Source organism: Tiliqua scincoides, chromosome 1, assembly GCF_035046505.1.
Source record: "Tiliqua scincoides isolate rTilSci1 chromosome 1, rTilSci1.hap2, whole genome shotgun sequence".
Lineage (NCBI taxonomy): Eukaryota > Metazoa > Chordata > Lepidosauria > Squamata > Scincidae > Tiliqua > Tiliqua scincoides.
The window spans coordinates 311451548-311467247 of NC_089821.1; the positions used below are offsets into that span (position 1 = coordinate 311451548).

Here is a 15700-nt window from a genome sequence, read left to right on the forward strand (position 1 = left end):
ATCCAATGAAGTGGCTCTTGTTTTCCTGTGTTCTTGAAAATCAGTGTAGACCCTTGTCATTCCTCATTGTGTTGGTTCTTGATGTCCAATAGCAAGGTGACAACTGGTGATATGTCATATGTGCCATGAACTGCCACCCCACTGGAGGGGACAGGGAAGGACAACTTGAGGGTGCAAGTGCATGTCTTCCTCTTCCCCCTCAAGTCATACATAAGTCATACATTCCCCCTCAAGTCATACATAAGAATTGTCAGAGCCAGGAGCAGAGAGGAATGGGGGCTAGGGAGCACCTCCGCCCTCACCAAAGCTGGCCAGAAGAGGCAGACGAGGCCCTTTGGCTTCTAGTCTCAGAGCTGGGAAGGTTGGCTCTGAACAGCCTGGCTAAGGAGGTTTTGGCTTCTCACAGACCATTGGCTGTTTCTGACCCAGAGGAATTGGGGCTGATCTACCCAAGATCACGTGCAGGGAAAAGAACTTGCCCTCAGGTGTGCCTCAGTGGGGCACACCTGAAACATCGGAAAAGAAATTGTAGATACACAGACCTCCCAAGCAGCCAGGGCTGTTTCCAGTCTTTTGACTCTTCTGTGCTTGTTTTGAACCCAGGTGTACAATTTGTCGCAGAATGTCCAGGAAGATGATCTCCAGCACTTGCAGGTAATGCTGCTCCTTCCCTTTCGGCTTTGGGGTTTAGCACAGAATCAGAGGTGGCAAAGAACCTCCTCTTGGGTGTGCCATTCGTCTTCCTGAGAATCTGTTTTCATTTCCACACCCCCAGGTTTCTCGTCCTTATGGTGGGCCAGCATCAGGGAGGTTGACAGTATTTAACTCTTTTCTTCCATGCCCACCCCCATGAAGCAGCAATTTAACTCAAAAAATGCCATTGTAGCAAATTTAGGGTTAAATTGCTTCTTTGCTGTGGCAATTTTCAGCAGGGAGGTAAAGAAGTAAATACTCTTTACTCCCTGCTGCTATCCTGATTCAAATCATAGCCCTGGGTGATTCCTGTGCTCAGGGATGCAGATGCAGCTTCCCCTGTCCTGGCAGGAGTCTGGAGGGTAAAGGAGCACCTGCTGAATGTGTGCCTTCAGTTCAGCCCTTAAAAGTACAGGAGTCTTCTGCAGAGTTTGGAAGTGATAATCCTACATTTTCGGCTGCGGTCACCAACTTTTAAAAAAAACTTCTCTTTAGCAGCACTCATGTCCTGCTAACAGCAGCCTGATAGATACTGTAGCAATTTAGCAGGTGAAGCCTTTCCTAGCATGGCAAGGTCATGATAGAGAAAACACCGCCTGCTCTGCTGCATTTCTGGCTGGCTGGCATACCTGGTATTGATGCATCCGAGGCCGGCTGGGCGAAGGCGGTGTCCCTGAGTGGCAGTGATTTCACCCTGTGGCCATTTCTAGTATTTGGTGTTTATCCCCCAGTAATCCACCCCTGTTACTTCCTTGCTCTAAGTTTTTCCCCCGGCCCCAGGCGTACAAGTGAATCTAATCTGTTCTGCGTCTCATTCCAGCTCTTCACAGAATATGGGAGGCTGGCCATGGAAGAAACTTTCCTGAAGCCCTTTCAGGTGAGAGGGTGCCACGGAAAGCACTGCCCCATCCCGCTCCCCATGGCACACGATTCCTGCATGGAAGCCCCAGCCCCCATCCTGGTAATACAACAAAGCAGGGGTTTATTTCAGACCTTCCCTTCCTCTAAGGAGCTCACAGATATCACATTCTCATTCTCTCCCCCCACCCACCCCCACTTTCACAACAACCCTGTGAGGTAGGTCACACTGAGAGACCACATTGTTGGTCCAAGGCCACCCAGTGAGCTTCATGGCTGAGAGGGAGCTTGAACCTGGGTCTTCCCAGTCCTTTCCTGGCTCTGCAACCAGATCACCGTGCTGGCTTTCAAATGGGATGGCAGCTTCCCTTATGCCAGTTCTGTTCTTCAGTCATGTTTGGTTCTTTGCTAAGGCTGGGAGTTATGTAGTGGGAAGGGCTCTGCAGAGCCGGAGTGCGTATTCTCGGAGGGCGCCTGGTCACAGATGTGGTGGTTGCATGTATCTGTGTGAAAGAGTCACGTATGCTTCCAGAAAGAGCCAGCTCAGTGGGGATGCTTTGTTCTTCTAGAGTGAAGACGAAAGAACAGTTTGGGGTGTGTCTCTGGAATGCTGCAGAGGTTCACCATTTTCTTTTTGTGCCAGGTGAAATGGAGAGGAACACTGACGTGGCCACCCAGAGTTGCTTCTTAGGGACTGGAGCCAGCCTGCCTGCTCTGTGCACCACCCTGCACAGTGAGGCTCAGGCATCCTCTTTGCGCCTCTGCTTGTCTTGGGGAATGTGCCCTCACAGGAACCTCCCTGCTCCTTGAGTTTACCTGTAAAGGACCTAATGCCTTAACACATGAAGCTGCCATTCTAACCAAAGGAATTGGCAGCTTTGGAGCAAAACCAAGACAGGCCTACCTCCTTGGCCTCCTTGGTTGAATCATGCAGCCCAGCTTAACTTGTCAAAAGCCTCTTCGAATAGGCAGGCTCTGGTTAGTTCTTCAAAGCTGGCAAGGAGGAGCTTGGAATGTTCTGAGAGATTCACCCCCATGTCTAGTAAGTCCTTCTGGCCTGCCAGAATCTAGATGTTATCCAACCCAGGTTTCATTCCAGACCGAGGCTCACCAAATCCAGTCCTGGTTTGGCAACAGTGAAGGGGGGATGTGTCTTATGTTAACTCCTGGTTTGATGTCCACCTTGTCTCACTGATGGTATTTTTTTCAGTGACTGTTTCTTTGGTACGTCCTGCAGAATAGAAGTGACTGTGGGAATCTTCTCTGTCTCCAAAGGGCATTTTATGGCCCCAGGGAATGGCCTGGGAGTACCTGATGCTGCAGCATTCCTGGTGACGTGGGGGTGGAACTGATCAGGGTTGTGGATGGGAGACTGTGGGACTCCTTTTAAGGAGCAGAGTAATAAACATTGTAAGAATATTTTAATTTTAAATAAATTGTTGCTTTTGAGCCTTTCCTTTGGGGAGAAAGTTGAGCTAGAAGTTCTCAATGTAAATGAAGGAAAGTGCTCTCTCTGAGGCCTAGATCCAAAGTCCAGAGGAAGAGGACAGTTTCCAGTGAAGGTGGTGGTGGGGGAGACCCTGCCTGCTGGAGTCCCGCAATTGATTTATTCATTCTGTATGTTGTTTTTTGGTTTCCTTTAGTCCCTCATATTCCTTGTTCGCGACTGGAGCTTTCCGTACGAATTTTCTTATGGGGCCGAAGGTGGTGCTAAGTTTTTGGAGAAGCGTCTCAAGGTTAGCATTGGAAGTTCTAATTTCAGAAATCTTTAACCTGCTTTTCTGGTATTTAAATCACACAAAACAAATAATGTTATGTTTTAATGTAAACCTGCGGTTCTCAGATTAGGGCGTTGTGACGCCACAGCCTGAGGGGCCCTGGCCTCTGCCCCCTGAAGAGGCGGGGAGGGGGAAATGGAGCAAAGCAACTGCCTGGATTGTACTGCTTTCGAGGGGCGCAGGGGCTTTCCTGCACTCACCAGAGGCTGCAGCAAGTTCCAAGGCACCGTGCCAGCCTCCACAGGACCCCCTGAAGTGCGCAGACACTCAAAATAATGATTGTGACCCACTTCAAGTTTTTGGTCGCAAAAGCCTTCAGATGGTTGCAAGGGCCTCCCAGCACCCCCAGGAGCCTGCTGAAGCCTCTGCTGAGTGAAGATAAGCCCGTGAGCCCTCCAAAGTGATGTAATCCAGGTGATCGCTTTGCTCCTTTCCCTCCCCGCCTTCAAGAACTTACAGTGAGAGAGGGAACTTACTCTCTGTCCTGGAGAGTTTAAAAACTGCTGATGTTAACCCATGTAATATATAAATCACATCAAAACAATAATGAAAGTAGCCTAATTATTTAGAACAGCCTGTGGCGTAGTTAGGGGGTAGGGGGCAAGAAGGGGGGCAGACCACATCCCCTCGGGGTGAGTGATATTACCAGTGACCAAAATTGTGGAAAACTTTATGAATAATACCGTACAGTTATATAGTGGGCCCTTGGGATCCTTGGGGAATCTGTTCTTGGACCCCCTGTGGATACCAATGTCTGCAGATGTGGAAAGTCCTCAAAGGACCTCCTGGACATGACTGGAAGCACCTTCTGGTCATGTCTGGGTGGTGTTCTGAAGCCCTTCTTAGGCAGGGTTGGCACCTACATTGGGTCAAATCGAAAGGTGCTGAACCTGCACGTGGAAAGGACTAACTGTATACAATTCAATAGGTACTGTGATGCAGAATGTAATGAAACAAACAGTGTTGATTTATATGTGTTCTAGCTAAAGCCAAATAATCAGAAAAAGAAAACACAACTGCTTGTAACAAAACATGAATTTTCTTAACTCAAAACTGACCAATGAGACTGATTGTTCTGAGAGCCAATGAGGTGTTACGACACAACAGGGAAGCAATAAAATGTTGATATGAGTCAGCTCTCATTTCCTTGTGTCAGAGCTAATACTAGAACTCTAATACTTGTGTGAGTATTAGCATTATGGGTGCAATCCTAACCCCTTATGTCAGTACTTTCCAGCACTGGCATCGCAGTGCCAATGGGACATGTGCTGCATCCTGCCGTTGGGTGTCACTCATGGAAGCCTCCTCAAATAAGGGAATGTTTGTTCCCTTACCTCAGAGCTGCATAGCCCTTATGCCAGTACTGGAAAGCACTACATAAGGGGTTGGGATTGCGTCCTAAGAGCCTGATCCTGAGGTCTGCGGCGCGGCTCCGCGTCACAGATCTCAGTCTCAAACATGCCGTAAGGCACGTTTGCGGGGCTTACCGCTGGGCTCCTACTAGACCTAGCCCAACTCTGGCTGGCGCTGAGCCAGCGTGCGGCAGGCACGTGGGTTTCATGGCTCAGCGGTCTCCTGGACTGTCGGGCTGCAGAACTGGACATGGGGGCGTGGGGGAGGCATTCTGGGGAGGGGGGAGGCACCCCAAACTGTTTTTGATCACTGGCTTAGATGACTTCAAAAGTGGATTCTAAAAATTCATGGTGGACAATAGGTTTATCAGTGGTTATTAACCGTGATGGTTATATTGAACCTTCAGGTGCAGGGGCAGTATGTCACTGAGTGCTACGTGCAGGGGAGCAACAGCAGGGGAGGGCATTGACTTTCCTCTCCTGCTTGTGGGGAAATGTGCAGTGTGTTTATTTTCTGGCCATTATTATTATTCTTTTCGTGTCATGACTATTTTTGAAAATAATTTCGTTGTATATGGGGAGGGGGGATGTTCAAAAATTTATGGGCTAGCTATGCCTATGCTTTGGTTTAGCCTGCAGGGATAAATGAGTTTCTGTTATTCACTGAACAGTGATGGCCACTGATTGCCTTTCGTTGTTCTCAGGTGTCTGGAAACCAGCATGAAGAGCTGCAGAACGTCCGGAAGCACATCCACTCCTGTTTCACCCAAATCTCCTGCTTTCTCTTACCTCATCCGGGCTTGAAAGTAGCTACCAATCCAAACTTCGATGGGAAGCTCAGAGGTGTGTCTGCTCCCAGGTTTAATTCCTTTGCTTCACATCTATGTGCCATTTACACCCACTCTCTGTTTCCTGGTCTTCAACCAGTTCCTAGTCCATAAGAGAACCTTCCCTCGTATGTCATACCCTGACTATGGAGTTTTCTCAGCAGCCTTTGTTGAGAGACCATGACAAATGCCTTCTGAAAAGTCCCAATATATAATATCAACCACTTTGCCCACATGTTCTTCTACACATTTCAAGTTTTTATCTTTTATCAGGTTTTCCAGCATCTTATACCTAGAACAGATGTTAAGCTGACCAGCCTAACAGTTTCTCTGTCTTCTTTTTTTAAAGATTGGCGTGGCATTAGCTATCCTCCAGTCCTCTGGCAGAGTGACCATTCTAAGTGACAAGTGGCATATTTTACTTAACAGATTTACTTGGAAGATGGGTGAATGCCAACCGGTCTTGGTAATGACATCCATCCAAGAGTTCTTAAGGAACTCAAGTGTGAAGTTACTGAACCCAGAGCTTTAACTCCAGCTTTATTTTCTGGGAGGTAATGGCCGTCTTGCCAACTTGAGGACTGGCAAACTTACATCTAAGTAAGAAAATGCCAGAAGTAATTCACACATGGGAAATTAGGATTGGGGAATGACAATTGAGTTATCCCAAACCCCTGGTAGTATCATACAAGGATAGGTTTTATGTATTGATTTCAATGTTTGGTGGTTCTAGTTGAGCTTAAGAGCTGATTGGTCACTGAGCAAGGTTGACATGGGCTAAACTAGAACAGGAGTTATCCAGTAGTAGGTTCTAGGTAGTGGGGCAGGTCTGCTACCTTTTGTAGGATTGGGTGTAGACAAACATAAATGTCTAGAACAGAGGGACCACTTGGAAGCACCATCACCCATGCTCAGCTTCAATGCATATTTCCCTCTAGGGTCAAGCTCTGGGGGAGCTGGGGGAGGAATTGTTCTGCTCTCTCACGGCCCGGTCTTATCCAACTTTCCAGCACCGGTGCAGTCGCAATGCAGCCCCATGGTAAGGGAACATTTCCCTTGAGAAGGCCTCTGTGTCTACCTCCCCACTACAGGTTGCAGTGCATGCCCTATTGGCACAGCTGCACCAGCACTGAAAAATTGGATAGAATTAGACCCTCAGTCATCAAAGGTGGTCCAGGAGAATATCATAGTCAGTGGTACTAAAAATCACAAACAGGTCCAGCAGAACCAACAGGAAGGAACTCCTCCTGTCCAGTTCTCAGCATAGGCCATCCATCTGGGTGACCAAGGCAGTCTCAGGCTCAAAAACAAGCTGGAAACCATGGTTTGAGAAGAATGAATGACAGCCACAAAAAATGAAGTGTGGTGTGTGAGCATTGTGTGTTTCTCTTGCAGAAATAGATGAAGATTTCATCAAGAAGTTGAAGGTGCTGATTCCATGGCTCCTCAGCCCCGAGAAGCTGGACATCAAAGAGATCAATGGAAGTCAGATCACCTGCCGGGGCCTGGTGGAGTATTTCAAGGTGAGACTTGGGTTCAAGGGAGGGTTTTGCTCTGCAGGTTTTTCCTGCGCATTTCTTGAGATTAAACTTAGCACTGGACCTCAGCTGGTTTTACATTTTCTGTTGCTCTCCAGGCCTATATTAAGATCTACCAAGGAGAAGAGCTCCCTCATCCCAAATCAATGCTGCAGGTACCCATTTGTGCTGTGGGGACTCCTGGGAATGTGTCTTGGAGGGGAGGTGGGTAGCACTGATGTTTCAATCCACCAATCCCATGAGACAGCGTGTGAAGTGCTCACAGGCCTCTTTGTGGGGATGGTGTCAAATGCTCTGATCCAGGCCTGCCATCTTGGCAAGGATGGCACAGGTTATGCCTGAAGGTGGAGAAGATGCCACTCTGAAGCACGTGCTGTGCTACAGGCAGATGCCGCTAAGGCTTTGGCAGGCTTGGGGTGTATATGTGTGTGGGAAATATTCCCAGCTCCTTCCTTAACTGTTCAACTTTCACTAAAAGGAAAAGGGATGGGGCATTTGGTGGGCCGCTGTGAGATACAGGAAGCTGGACTAGGTGGGCCTATGGCCTGATCCAGTGGTGCTGTTTTTATGTTCTTAACTACAATTCCCAGGAAGCCTTGCAGGTCTCTTGTGATCTGGTGTGCTCCCTGGGGCATTTGGTGGGCCGCTGTGAGATACAGGAAGCTGGACTAGGTGGGCCTATGGCCTGATCCAGTGGTGCTGTTCTTATGTTCTTAAACTACAATTCCCAGGAAGCCTTGCAGGTCTCTTGTTATCTGGTGTGCTCCCTGGGGCATTTGGTGGGCCGCTGTGAGATACAGGAAGCTGGACTAGATGGGGCTATGGCCTGGTCCAGTGGGGCTGTTCTTATGTTCTTAAAACAGAACAAACAGTAGTCATTGGAAGAAGAAGAAGAGGTGCCCAGGTCAGAGGGCTTTCCTGGCACCAGCTCCTATAGAGACCAGCACTGTCCTGAGTGTTTTATTACTGGTCTGCATTTTTAAAATGCTGTAAATTGTTGCGGGGTTCTCTTCAGAGACAACAAGGGGAGAAATACTGTACATATCTGGATGGATAGATGAATGATGCCCAACCCTAATCCCCACCACTCACCTATAGGTGTGTGCTGCATCCTGTGATCAATCAGGGGCAATCAGGAGGCCTCTTTGAAGTCAGGGAACTTTTGTGCAAATGGGGAGAGGTGGCCGTTACCCCAGGTTGGGTTACTTTTGATGAGAGTCACAGTTCAAGCAAACCCACATTGTTATCACAGCACATACCCCAAAAGAGAGTTTGAGATGGGGCAGTCTTGGGAACAGGCTGGACCTGGGGCAAACGCACAAGGTGTAGGTGTCTTTCAGGGTCAGCGTGACCAAGCCAGTGGTCTGCACATTCTGGCATAGCTGCTTTTTGACAAGGGAATGAATGTTGTATACTCTGCAACCTGCTACAGGCAGCATGGAAATTGCTTGCAGATACATTATGCATCGTGTTGGTTTCCCTTATGAAGAGCGGCTCTGTTCAGGAAGCGTTGTCGATGGCATAAAACATGTTTGCATCTTTTAACAGTTTCCAGGATGAACATCATTCTTCTTGAACGGCAGTGACTTCTGGGGGCTGGGGGCTGAGTCCAAACCAGGCCTAAACACTTTGGTTCAGGAAGTAGGAGGTCCCCAGGGCCCCTTCCACATACGTGGCTCTCCTGTCCAAATCCCATTGAGGTGGAAAGGTCTTGGTCTGATCAAGGTAGGCTGCCTGTGTCCTCCTGGTTGCATGACCGACAGTGTCTTTTTCCCACAGGCCACAGCAGAAGCAAACAATCTAGCAGCGGTTGCCACTGCTAAAGATGCTTACAACAAGAGAATGGAAGAGGTAAGCTGAGACCTGACCCTGCTGCCGAAGAGATTGGACTGCCAGGGTTATTCCGAGGACTGCAGCACTTTCTCTCCTGGGACAACCTGGGTGGGCAAATCCATTCTTTTGAGTTGTGCAGGCTTGTTTTTTTAATCCCTTTTTACATTTACTGAAGTGTTGTTCTGCCCTTGAAATGGCTAAGTTGGGCTGCAGAACTTGGAACAGCAGAACTTTGACAGAGAATTTGAAATCCTTATTTTATTTTATTTTTTTGGGTGGAGGGAGATTTTTTCCTATTTCGCTCTCTCATTACAATTTAGAGGTCAGGTCCGAATGAAATAGGTGAGCAATAGATTCAGGCTGAACAAAAGAGAGTCACAAGGTGCATAACTTAGCACATGATGCATAACAAACTTGTGGAGTTCTCTACCACAAGATGTGGCACTTCCATGTTCAGAGCTGGCATGCTGCTGAGCACCAGAAGCTGGAGAGCAACAGCAGGGGAGGGCTATTGCCTTGGCCCTGCTTGTGAGCTTCTAGAAGCATCTGGTTGGTTACCACTGGGAGAAGAATGCTGGACTTGATGGAGCTTTGAACCAATCCCCCAGGGCTCTTCTGGTGGTCTTATGAATTTGCAAATACACTGGAGGAGCAGCATCTAACCTTGAATTATCTCTTCTCTCCATCTCTAACCAATACCTCCCCCCCCCCCACATCCTGGAACAGGTATGTGGAGGAGACAGACCATTCCTTGCACCCAGCGACCTCCAGAGCAAACACCTGGAACTCAAGGAAGAGGCAGTGCGGCAGTTCCGCAGTGTGAAGAAGATGGGGGGTGAGGAGTTTAGTCGCCGCTACCTCCAGCAGCTGGAAAATGAGGTGGACGAGCTCTATGTCCAGTACATCAAGCACAATGACAGCAAGAACATCTTCCATGCCGCCCGCACCCCAGCCACGCTCTTTGTGGTCATCTTCATCACCTACGTCATTGCCGGAGTCACCGGCTTCATAGGCCTGGACATCATCGCCAGTTTGTGCAACATGATTATGGGGCTGACGCTGATCACGCTCTGCACGTGGGCCTACATCAGGTACTCTGGGGAGTACAGAGAGCTGGGGGCTGTCATAGACCAAGTGGCCGCGGCCCTGTGGGATCAGGTAAGAGCCCCACCCCCATGAGCTGCACTTTGGGGTTCCCACCTTATTTCTGATGCACCTGCATGAGCAGCAAGAGGACTGGGATTGATTTTAGGGGGAAATAGTATTTATATCAAGTGCATCTGCTGCCCTTCAGTTCCAGGACAGCTGAGAAAAGGATAAAAAGCAATGCAATAGCAGCCCATATTAAAAGTTGCCATAGGCCACGGGGCATAACAGGTGGATAAAAATCTGGCAGAGCTCAGAAAACCAACAGTTAAAACCAGCTTTTATAAAGCTGATGGAAGGAAACTGGATGGACAAATAAAAACATCGGATTTGACAGCAGACAAGATTCCCTAAGGAGGGTATCAGTTTACAGAATACCACAACTGAGAAATTCTCTCCCTACAATTAAGATGGGTAATGGTAGAGAGTTACAAAAGTTTGGAGAAAATCGAGTGGAGAGAGTTCACCCTCTCATTCCTTCAGCGGAGTCAGATTATGTGGTGGCGGAGTGAAAACGATTGCTGTTGTGAGCAAAAGGAAAGCCAACTACACACACTGCAGGGTCAACTTACCTCCATAAAATGCAGTGATGGTCACACGCATTGAGGCCTTCAGAAAAGGATGGGGCAGGTCCCTGGAAGAGGTCCTTCAGTGGCTTGTTGTCCCTGTGATTGCTCACATCAGAAGACCTCAGGGAAGGTCAGGAAGTATGTCTCTGCTTGCTTGGAGACCAGCTATGTGGGTGTATCACCATCCAGGCTTGGCCAGCAAGTCAGCTGGTTGACATGGGGTGTTGGACTAAGATAACTGGATACCCAATTCAGCAGAATTCTTCTTATTCTTCTGCTCATTCTCAAGATCACTTGATGAGCAAGTGGCTCCTGATCAAGGCTGATAGTAGGCTCTGTGAAGTATGGGATGCAGGGGATGGAGAGAGACGCTTTTCCCTCTCACATAACACCAGAACCAGGGGACATCCACAAAAGTTAAGTATTGGGAGAGTTAGGACAGACCAAAGAAAATATTTCTTTACCCAGCATGTAATTAGTCTGTGGAACTCCTTGCCACAGGAAGTAGTGATGGCATCTTGCCTAGATGCCTTTAAGAGGGGATTGGACAAATTTCTGGAGGAGAAGTTCATCACGGGTTACAAGTCATGATAGGTATGTGCAAGCTCCTGGTTTTAGGGTAGGCTACCTCTGATTGCCAGATTTAAGGGAGGGCACCAGGATGCATGTTGTATCTTGTTGTCTTGTGTACTTCCTGAAGCATTTGGTGAGCCACTGTGAGATACAGGAAGCTGGACTAGATGGACCTTTGGCCTGATCCAGCAGGGCTCTTCTTATGTTCTTATGGGCTGCGGCCTTGTGAGGAGGGTCTTGAGCAGCCTTTTGTTGGCACTTGAGCACCTCTACTTCAGTCCTGACATGAGAAAGATGTTGGGGTTCAGTGCTGATGTACCTTGGATCAGGAATCCACACTCTCCTTTAGGATTCCTGGGCATATTCCAAAGACCAGCCCTAGCTTTCAGAATCATGTTCTGTAACTCACACCTTCAGACTCGGGTCTCAAAATGACCTGTAGTTCCAGCTCTTGATAAGTGCAGGCTGATGGAATTTGTTTACTTAAGCATCAGTCTGTCCAAGACTGCTCACTACGTAAAAAAGATACAACAGATTGCATTGTCACACAAGCAAAAGCAATGATAAAACATTGTTTAATTTCAAAACAAGTATAAAAGCAGGAGAGGCATACAGGTACAACTAGTTTGATAATACACACATCTCTGGGGAGTTCAAGAGTTTTAAACTGTTGTGGGCTGTGTTGATCAGGCATCCCTGCTAAGGCCAGTATTAGTGCGAGGATCTCTGGGGAACTGAGACCACCTGCCTGATCAAGGAGGGGTGGAACCAGCCCAGACTGGAGACCCTGTGCCAGTCAGTAGATGAAGTCATCCTTGGGCATAGAGCCTTTGCGATCAGAAGGTTCTGTGAAGGTGGGTTCAACCCCCACCATCTGCAGGCAGGGTGCAGAATAATTGCCTCTGCCTGAACTCTGAGGAGGCGCTGTCAGTCAGTGTAGACCTTGGTGACCCAAGTATCTAACTTGGCATAAGGCAATTTCATATATTCACTGGTGGGATTGTATCTGTAAGGAACTGTTGTTGACCAGCCATCGCGAGAGAGTGAATTTGCAGTAGAGCATCAGGCCCCTGATCAGAGGGTCAAGGGTTCAAGTCTCTGTCCACATATACCTTCTCATGCCTGGGGAGAGGCCATGGCTCAATCGAAGAGTGCATATTTTTTTAGGCAGGACTTCTCAGAGAGGTTATTTCCAAGATTGATGCATGGCTTATCAGTAAAGGTGTTTGAAAATGGTGTTGTTTACCTTACTCAGAAGTAAGCCCATTGCATTCAGTAAGTAAATCTATCTTACTCACCAGAAATAAACACCTCTACTTATCAGTTTAGACCCCTAATTCCTACCACTGCCAGTTAAGACGGTTGGAGAGTTGAGGACTGTAGATCATTGTTTGGCAAGACAGACCCCAAGAGCTGACCTCCATAGAAGGCAGCTTCAGGTGGGGTGATGATCAGAAGGTGTTAAACATGGTAATGAGATTGCACTGGAGGGAGAACAATAGTCTCTAAGCAATACCACACCACATGGTCTTTTCTCACCTTGTTTTTTTTTGCCACTGCCTTTCTGCAGGGAAACACGAACGAGGTAAGCCAATTTATCCTTACATCATAGAAGCAGTTTCTCTTCCATTGATGTGCATGTGTGGTGTATGTGTATGTGCTGTGATTCCACTAGATGTGGCTTGTCTCCACCAGCCTCTGTCACCAAATTGAGTGTGTGCAAAAGTGCAGAGCAGCAGGGTGATTGGGAAGGGAAACTTGAGCTCTTTTTCTCTACTTTGTTTTGGGACTTCCTGGTAGTAAAATATCCTGTAAAATTCCTGCAGTAAAATATCTATTCATTTAAAACAGGGGTGTCCAAACTTTTTGGCAGGCGGGCCACATCATCTCTCTGACACTCTGTCAGAGGTAGGGGAAAAAAAGAACTAATTTACATTTCAAATTTGAATAAATGTACATAAATGAATATCTTAGAGATGGAACTTATATGAATGAATGAAGGTCTTGCAATAGCTAAAGGCCTATAAAAGGCCTTGCACAAAGCAAGGCCAGCCTTTCCTTTGCTCCTGCTGCAGCATCACAGATGTGAAACAGCAAGCAGAGGAGGGGGCCCTCATTCCACAGCTCACACAAGAGGTTGAACAGTTGGCCACCACGCTGAGAGCAGTTGTGTCAGGCCAGCATGGGCTCCAGCAAGTCTCCAGAGGCTCATTGGAGACTGGGGGCTCCCCATGGGCCGGATTGGGAGTCCTCCTGGGCCGCAAGTGGCCGCATGGCCAGGGTTTGGGCACCCCTGATTTAAAACATGCTGGTAGTGACATTCCATCTCCTTATTGGCTTTCCAACAAAATCACTCAGTTCTTCAGAAAAACAATGCTGGCCACTAAGGGAGGCAATGGCAAAGCCTGCCCCTCTATGCGGCCTTGCTGCTGTGGTGGCACACTGTGGCGCATTGAAGCACCAGAAAGCTGCTGTCTCTTCAGGTATGTTCAGCTCAAAGTTATTAACAGGGATTGCCACATATCCTAGCAGCTTACCCCAAACCCATTGAGATGGTTTGCCTCATACAAATGGACAGCAAGGGCAGCTCCCTGAGGAATACCATAGCTAAAGCTGTAGGCCATACACTGTTGCTCAATAGAAAACATTTTCTGCTACGTAACTTCCTCGCAAGAAATATGAAATTCTACAAGCAACATCAATTGGAAATGTCATTCAGCAACTCTGATGCCTGAGATTTCATGAGCTACACACCAGCGCCAGCTCAAAACTCCTGGTGGCATGCCAAATGCTTCCCCCCTACCCGGTGAGGAGCAGTGAAGGCAAGTAGATGGATAGAGATGTGCACTCTCTACCAGTTTGCCCACTGAAGTAGCCAATTCAGTTCGCCTCACGGATGGGCTTAAAGCTTGCTTTTAAAAAAATAACAAAGCTGACTTCTGTTAACTAGTGCAACATTTTGGAGCTTTTCTGCAGTTACAGCACACGCGTGAAGCATGAACACAGGGCTTTTAGCAGTTGAACCAGCCCTGAATACACTTAACAAATGTTCCTGGTGTGTTTTCATTTGCAGGCTTTGTACAAACTTTACAGCGCAGCTGCCACTCACAGACATTTGTACCATCACGCTTTCCCCACAGCACAAAAAGCGGAGCCTCCTGAAGCCACAGAGAAGAAGACTATATAACCCAGATACTTTTCACAGAGGTGCATGAAAACACAAGATTAAACATGTTAATCGTTGCATCCATGTATAAGCCTCTGATGCTTCTCAGAATAGGAGAGGGGGAAACAGATAACCCATTGACTTGTACAAATGTCGTAAGTGTGGCTGCTTTAATTTGGACCATGCCCTGCCTTTGAGGGGGGGATCAGTCAGCATGTCTGTCATTTTCTTAATTTTGCTGCTGATCTGGTACTCCACTCTAGTTCTTCCCCAGCTTCAGAACTTTAATTTCCTGTATTCAGAGGCTTGGATGGCTACGAGGTCACTCCTGCTGCTCCAAGAGGGGTTTTTGCTGCTTTCTCTCATGTGGACGCAGATCCCTGTGTGTGCATGCACACCCTGAGGTGGGGAGCCTCTGGAGCAGCAGTCTGTACGCACACAGGCAGCTCTGGGGGCAATTCAAAAACCACTAATGCAACTGCACAGTCTCATCACAAACACTAGCCTTACACAGACGGGACCATGCTTCATAACATCCTCAAATTATACACGCACAAACATTTAACACATTTTTTCTTCATACAGCTGTGAATGACGTATTCACCTTTAAAAGATTGCCTTGTCAGACGCTGCAAAGAATACTTCTTTTGCTATAGTACGTTCAAGATATGAAAAATATCCTTTTGTTTAGAATGCAAACAAAAAATTCTTTGTACATGTATTTGAGAGTTTCATTGTATATATTTTTGTTCAGTGCATCAAGTGTGCCCAGTTTTTATTATGTTATTGTCAGATAATTAAAAGTTTGCTCCTGGTTCTTAAGACACTCATTACTTCATTTGTCCCTTCATTACCAGCTCCTCACACAAAGTACTTGTTTGTCCCATGCTATGTTCAACTATGCAGGAGCAGAGATTGACACATACCTAAAGATCTTTGGATGAAGTGCAAAATACATTATAAGCATTTAAAATAGACACCTGTAAGGTATCAAATCAAGGAGATAAGCATTTCACACCTGGTGGAACACCTGCACTAGAAATAGCTTCTGATATTTTAAAAATCCCAACACCCATCCCCATATCAAACAGTCCCAAGACCTTCCGTTTCAAATCAGGTTTACTGTGGGGCAGGAGAAAGACAGGAGACTGCTGTTCAAGGGAAATGAGTCTGTAAGGAAGGGCCTTCTGGAAATGGATTTGTAGATTTCAGATCCTGCTATCCATCAGTTGAACTCAGAATTTCTAATGCTGATCGAGCTTTTCCATCACAAGTACTACAAATTCATACACCTGGAAAAAGCCTCTTTTCATATTACTTTTCCTTTCAAAACAAATGACAGATGCACATCAATGCACTCAGCTGGT

The 15700-nt window shown here is 47.3% G+C and overlaps 1 protein-coding gene across 1 annotated transcript in view; it reads left to right on the forward strand.

Moving 5' to 3' along the window:
• ATL1 (atlastin GTPase 1) overlaps nucleotides 1-14612 on the forward strand; it is a 30184-nt gene extending 15572 nt beyond the window's left edge. The window contains exons 5-14 of the mRNA XM_066630226.1: nucleotides 604-654; nucleotides 1514-1570; nucleotides 3195-3287; nucleotides 5386-5524; nucleotides 6904-7031; nucleotides 7145-7201; nucleotides 8826-8897; nucleotides 9606-10037; nucleotides 12738-12752; nucleotides 14241-14612. Of these exons, the coding sequence (XP_066486323.1) occupies nucleotides 604-654; nucleotides 1514-1570; nucleotides 3195-3287; nucleotides 5386-5524; nucleotides 6904-7031; nucleotides 7145-7201; nucleotides 8826-8897; nucleotides 9606-10037; nucleotides 12738-12752; nucleotides 14241-14354 (1158 nt within the window). The 3' untranslated portion in view covers nucleotides 14355-14612. The remainder of the gene's footprint in view (nucleotides 1-603; nucleotides 655-1513; nucleotides 1571-3194; nucleotides 3288-5385; nucleotides 5525-6903; nucleotides 7032-7144; nucleotides 7202-8825; nucleotides 8898-9605; nucleotides 10038-12737; nucleotides 12753-14240) is intronic.
• Nucleotides 14613-15700: the final 1088 nt, after the last annotated feature.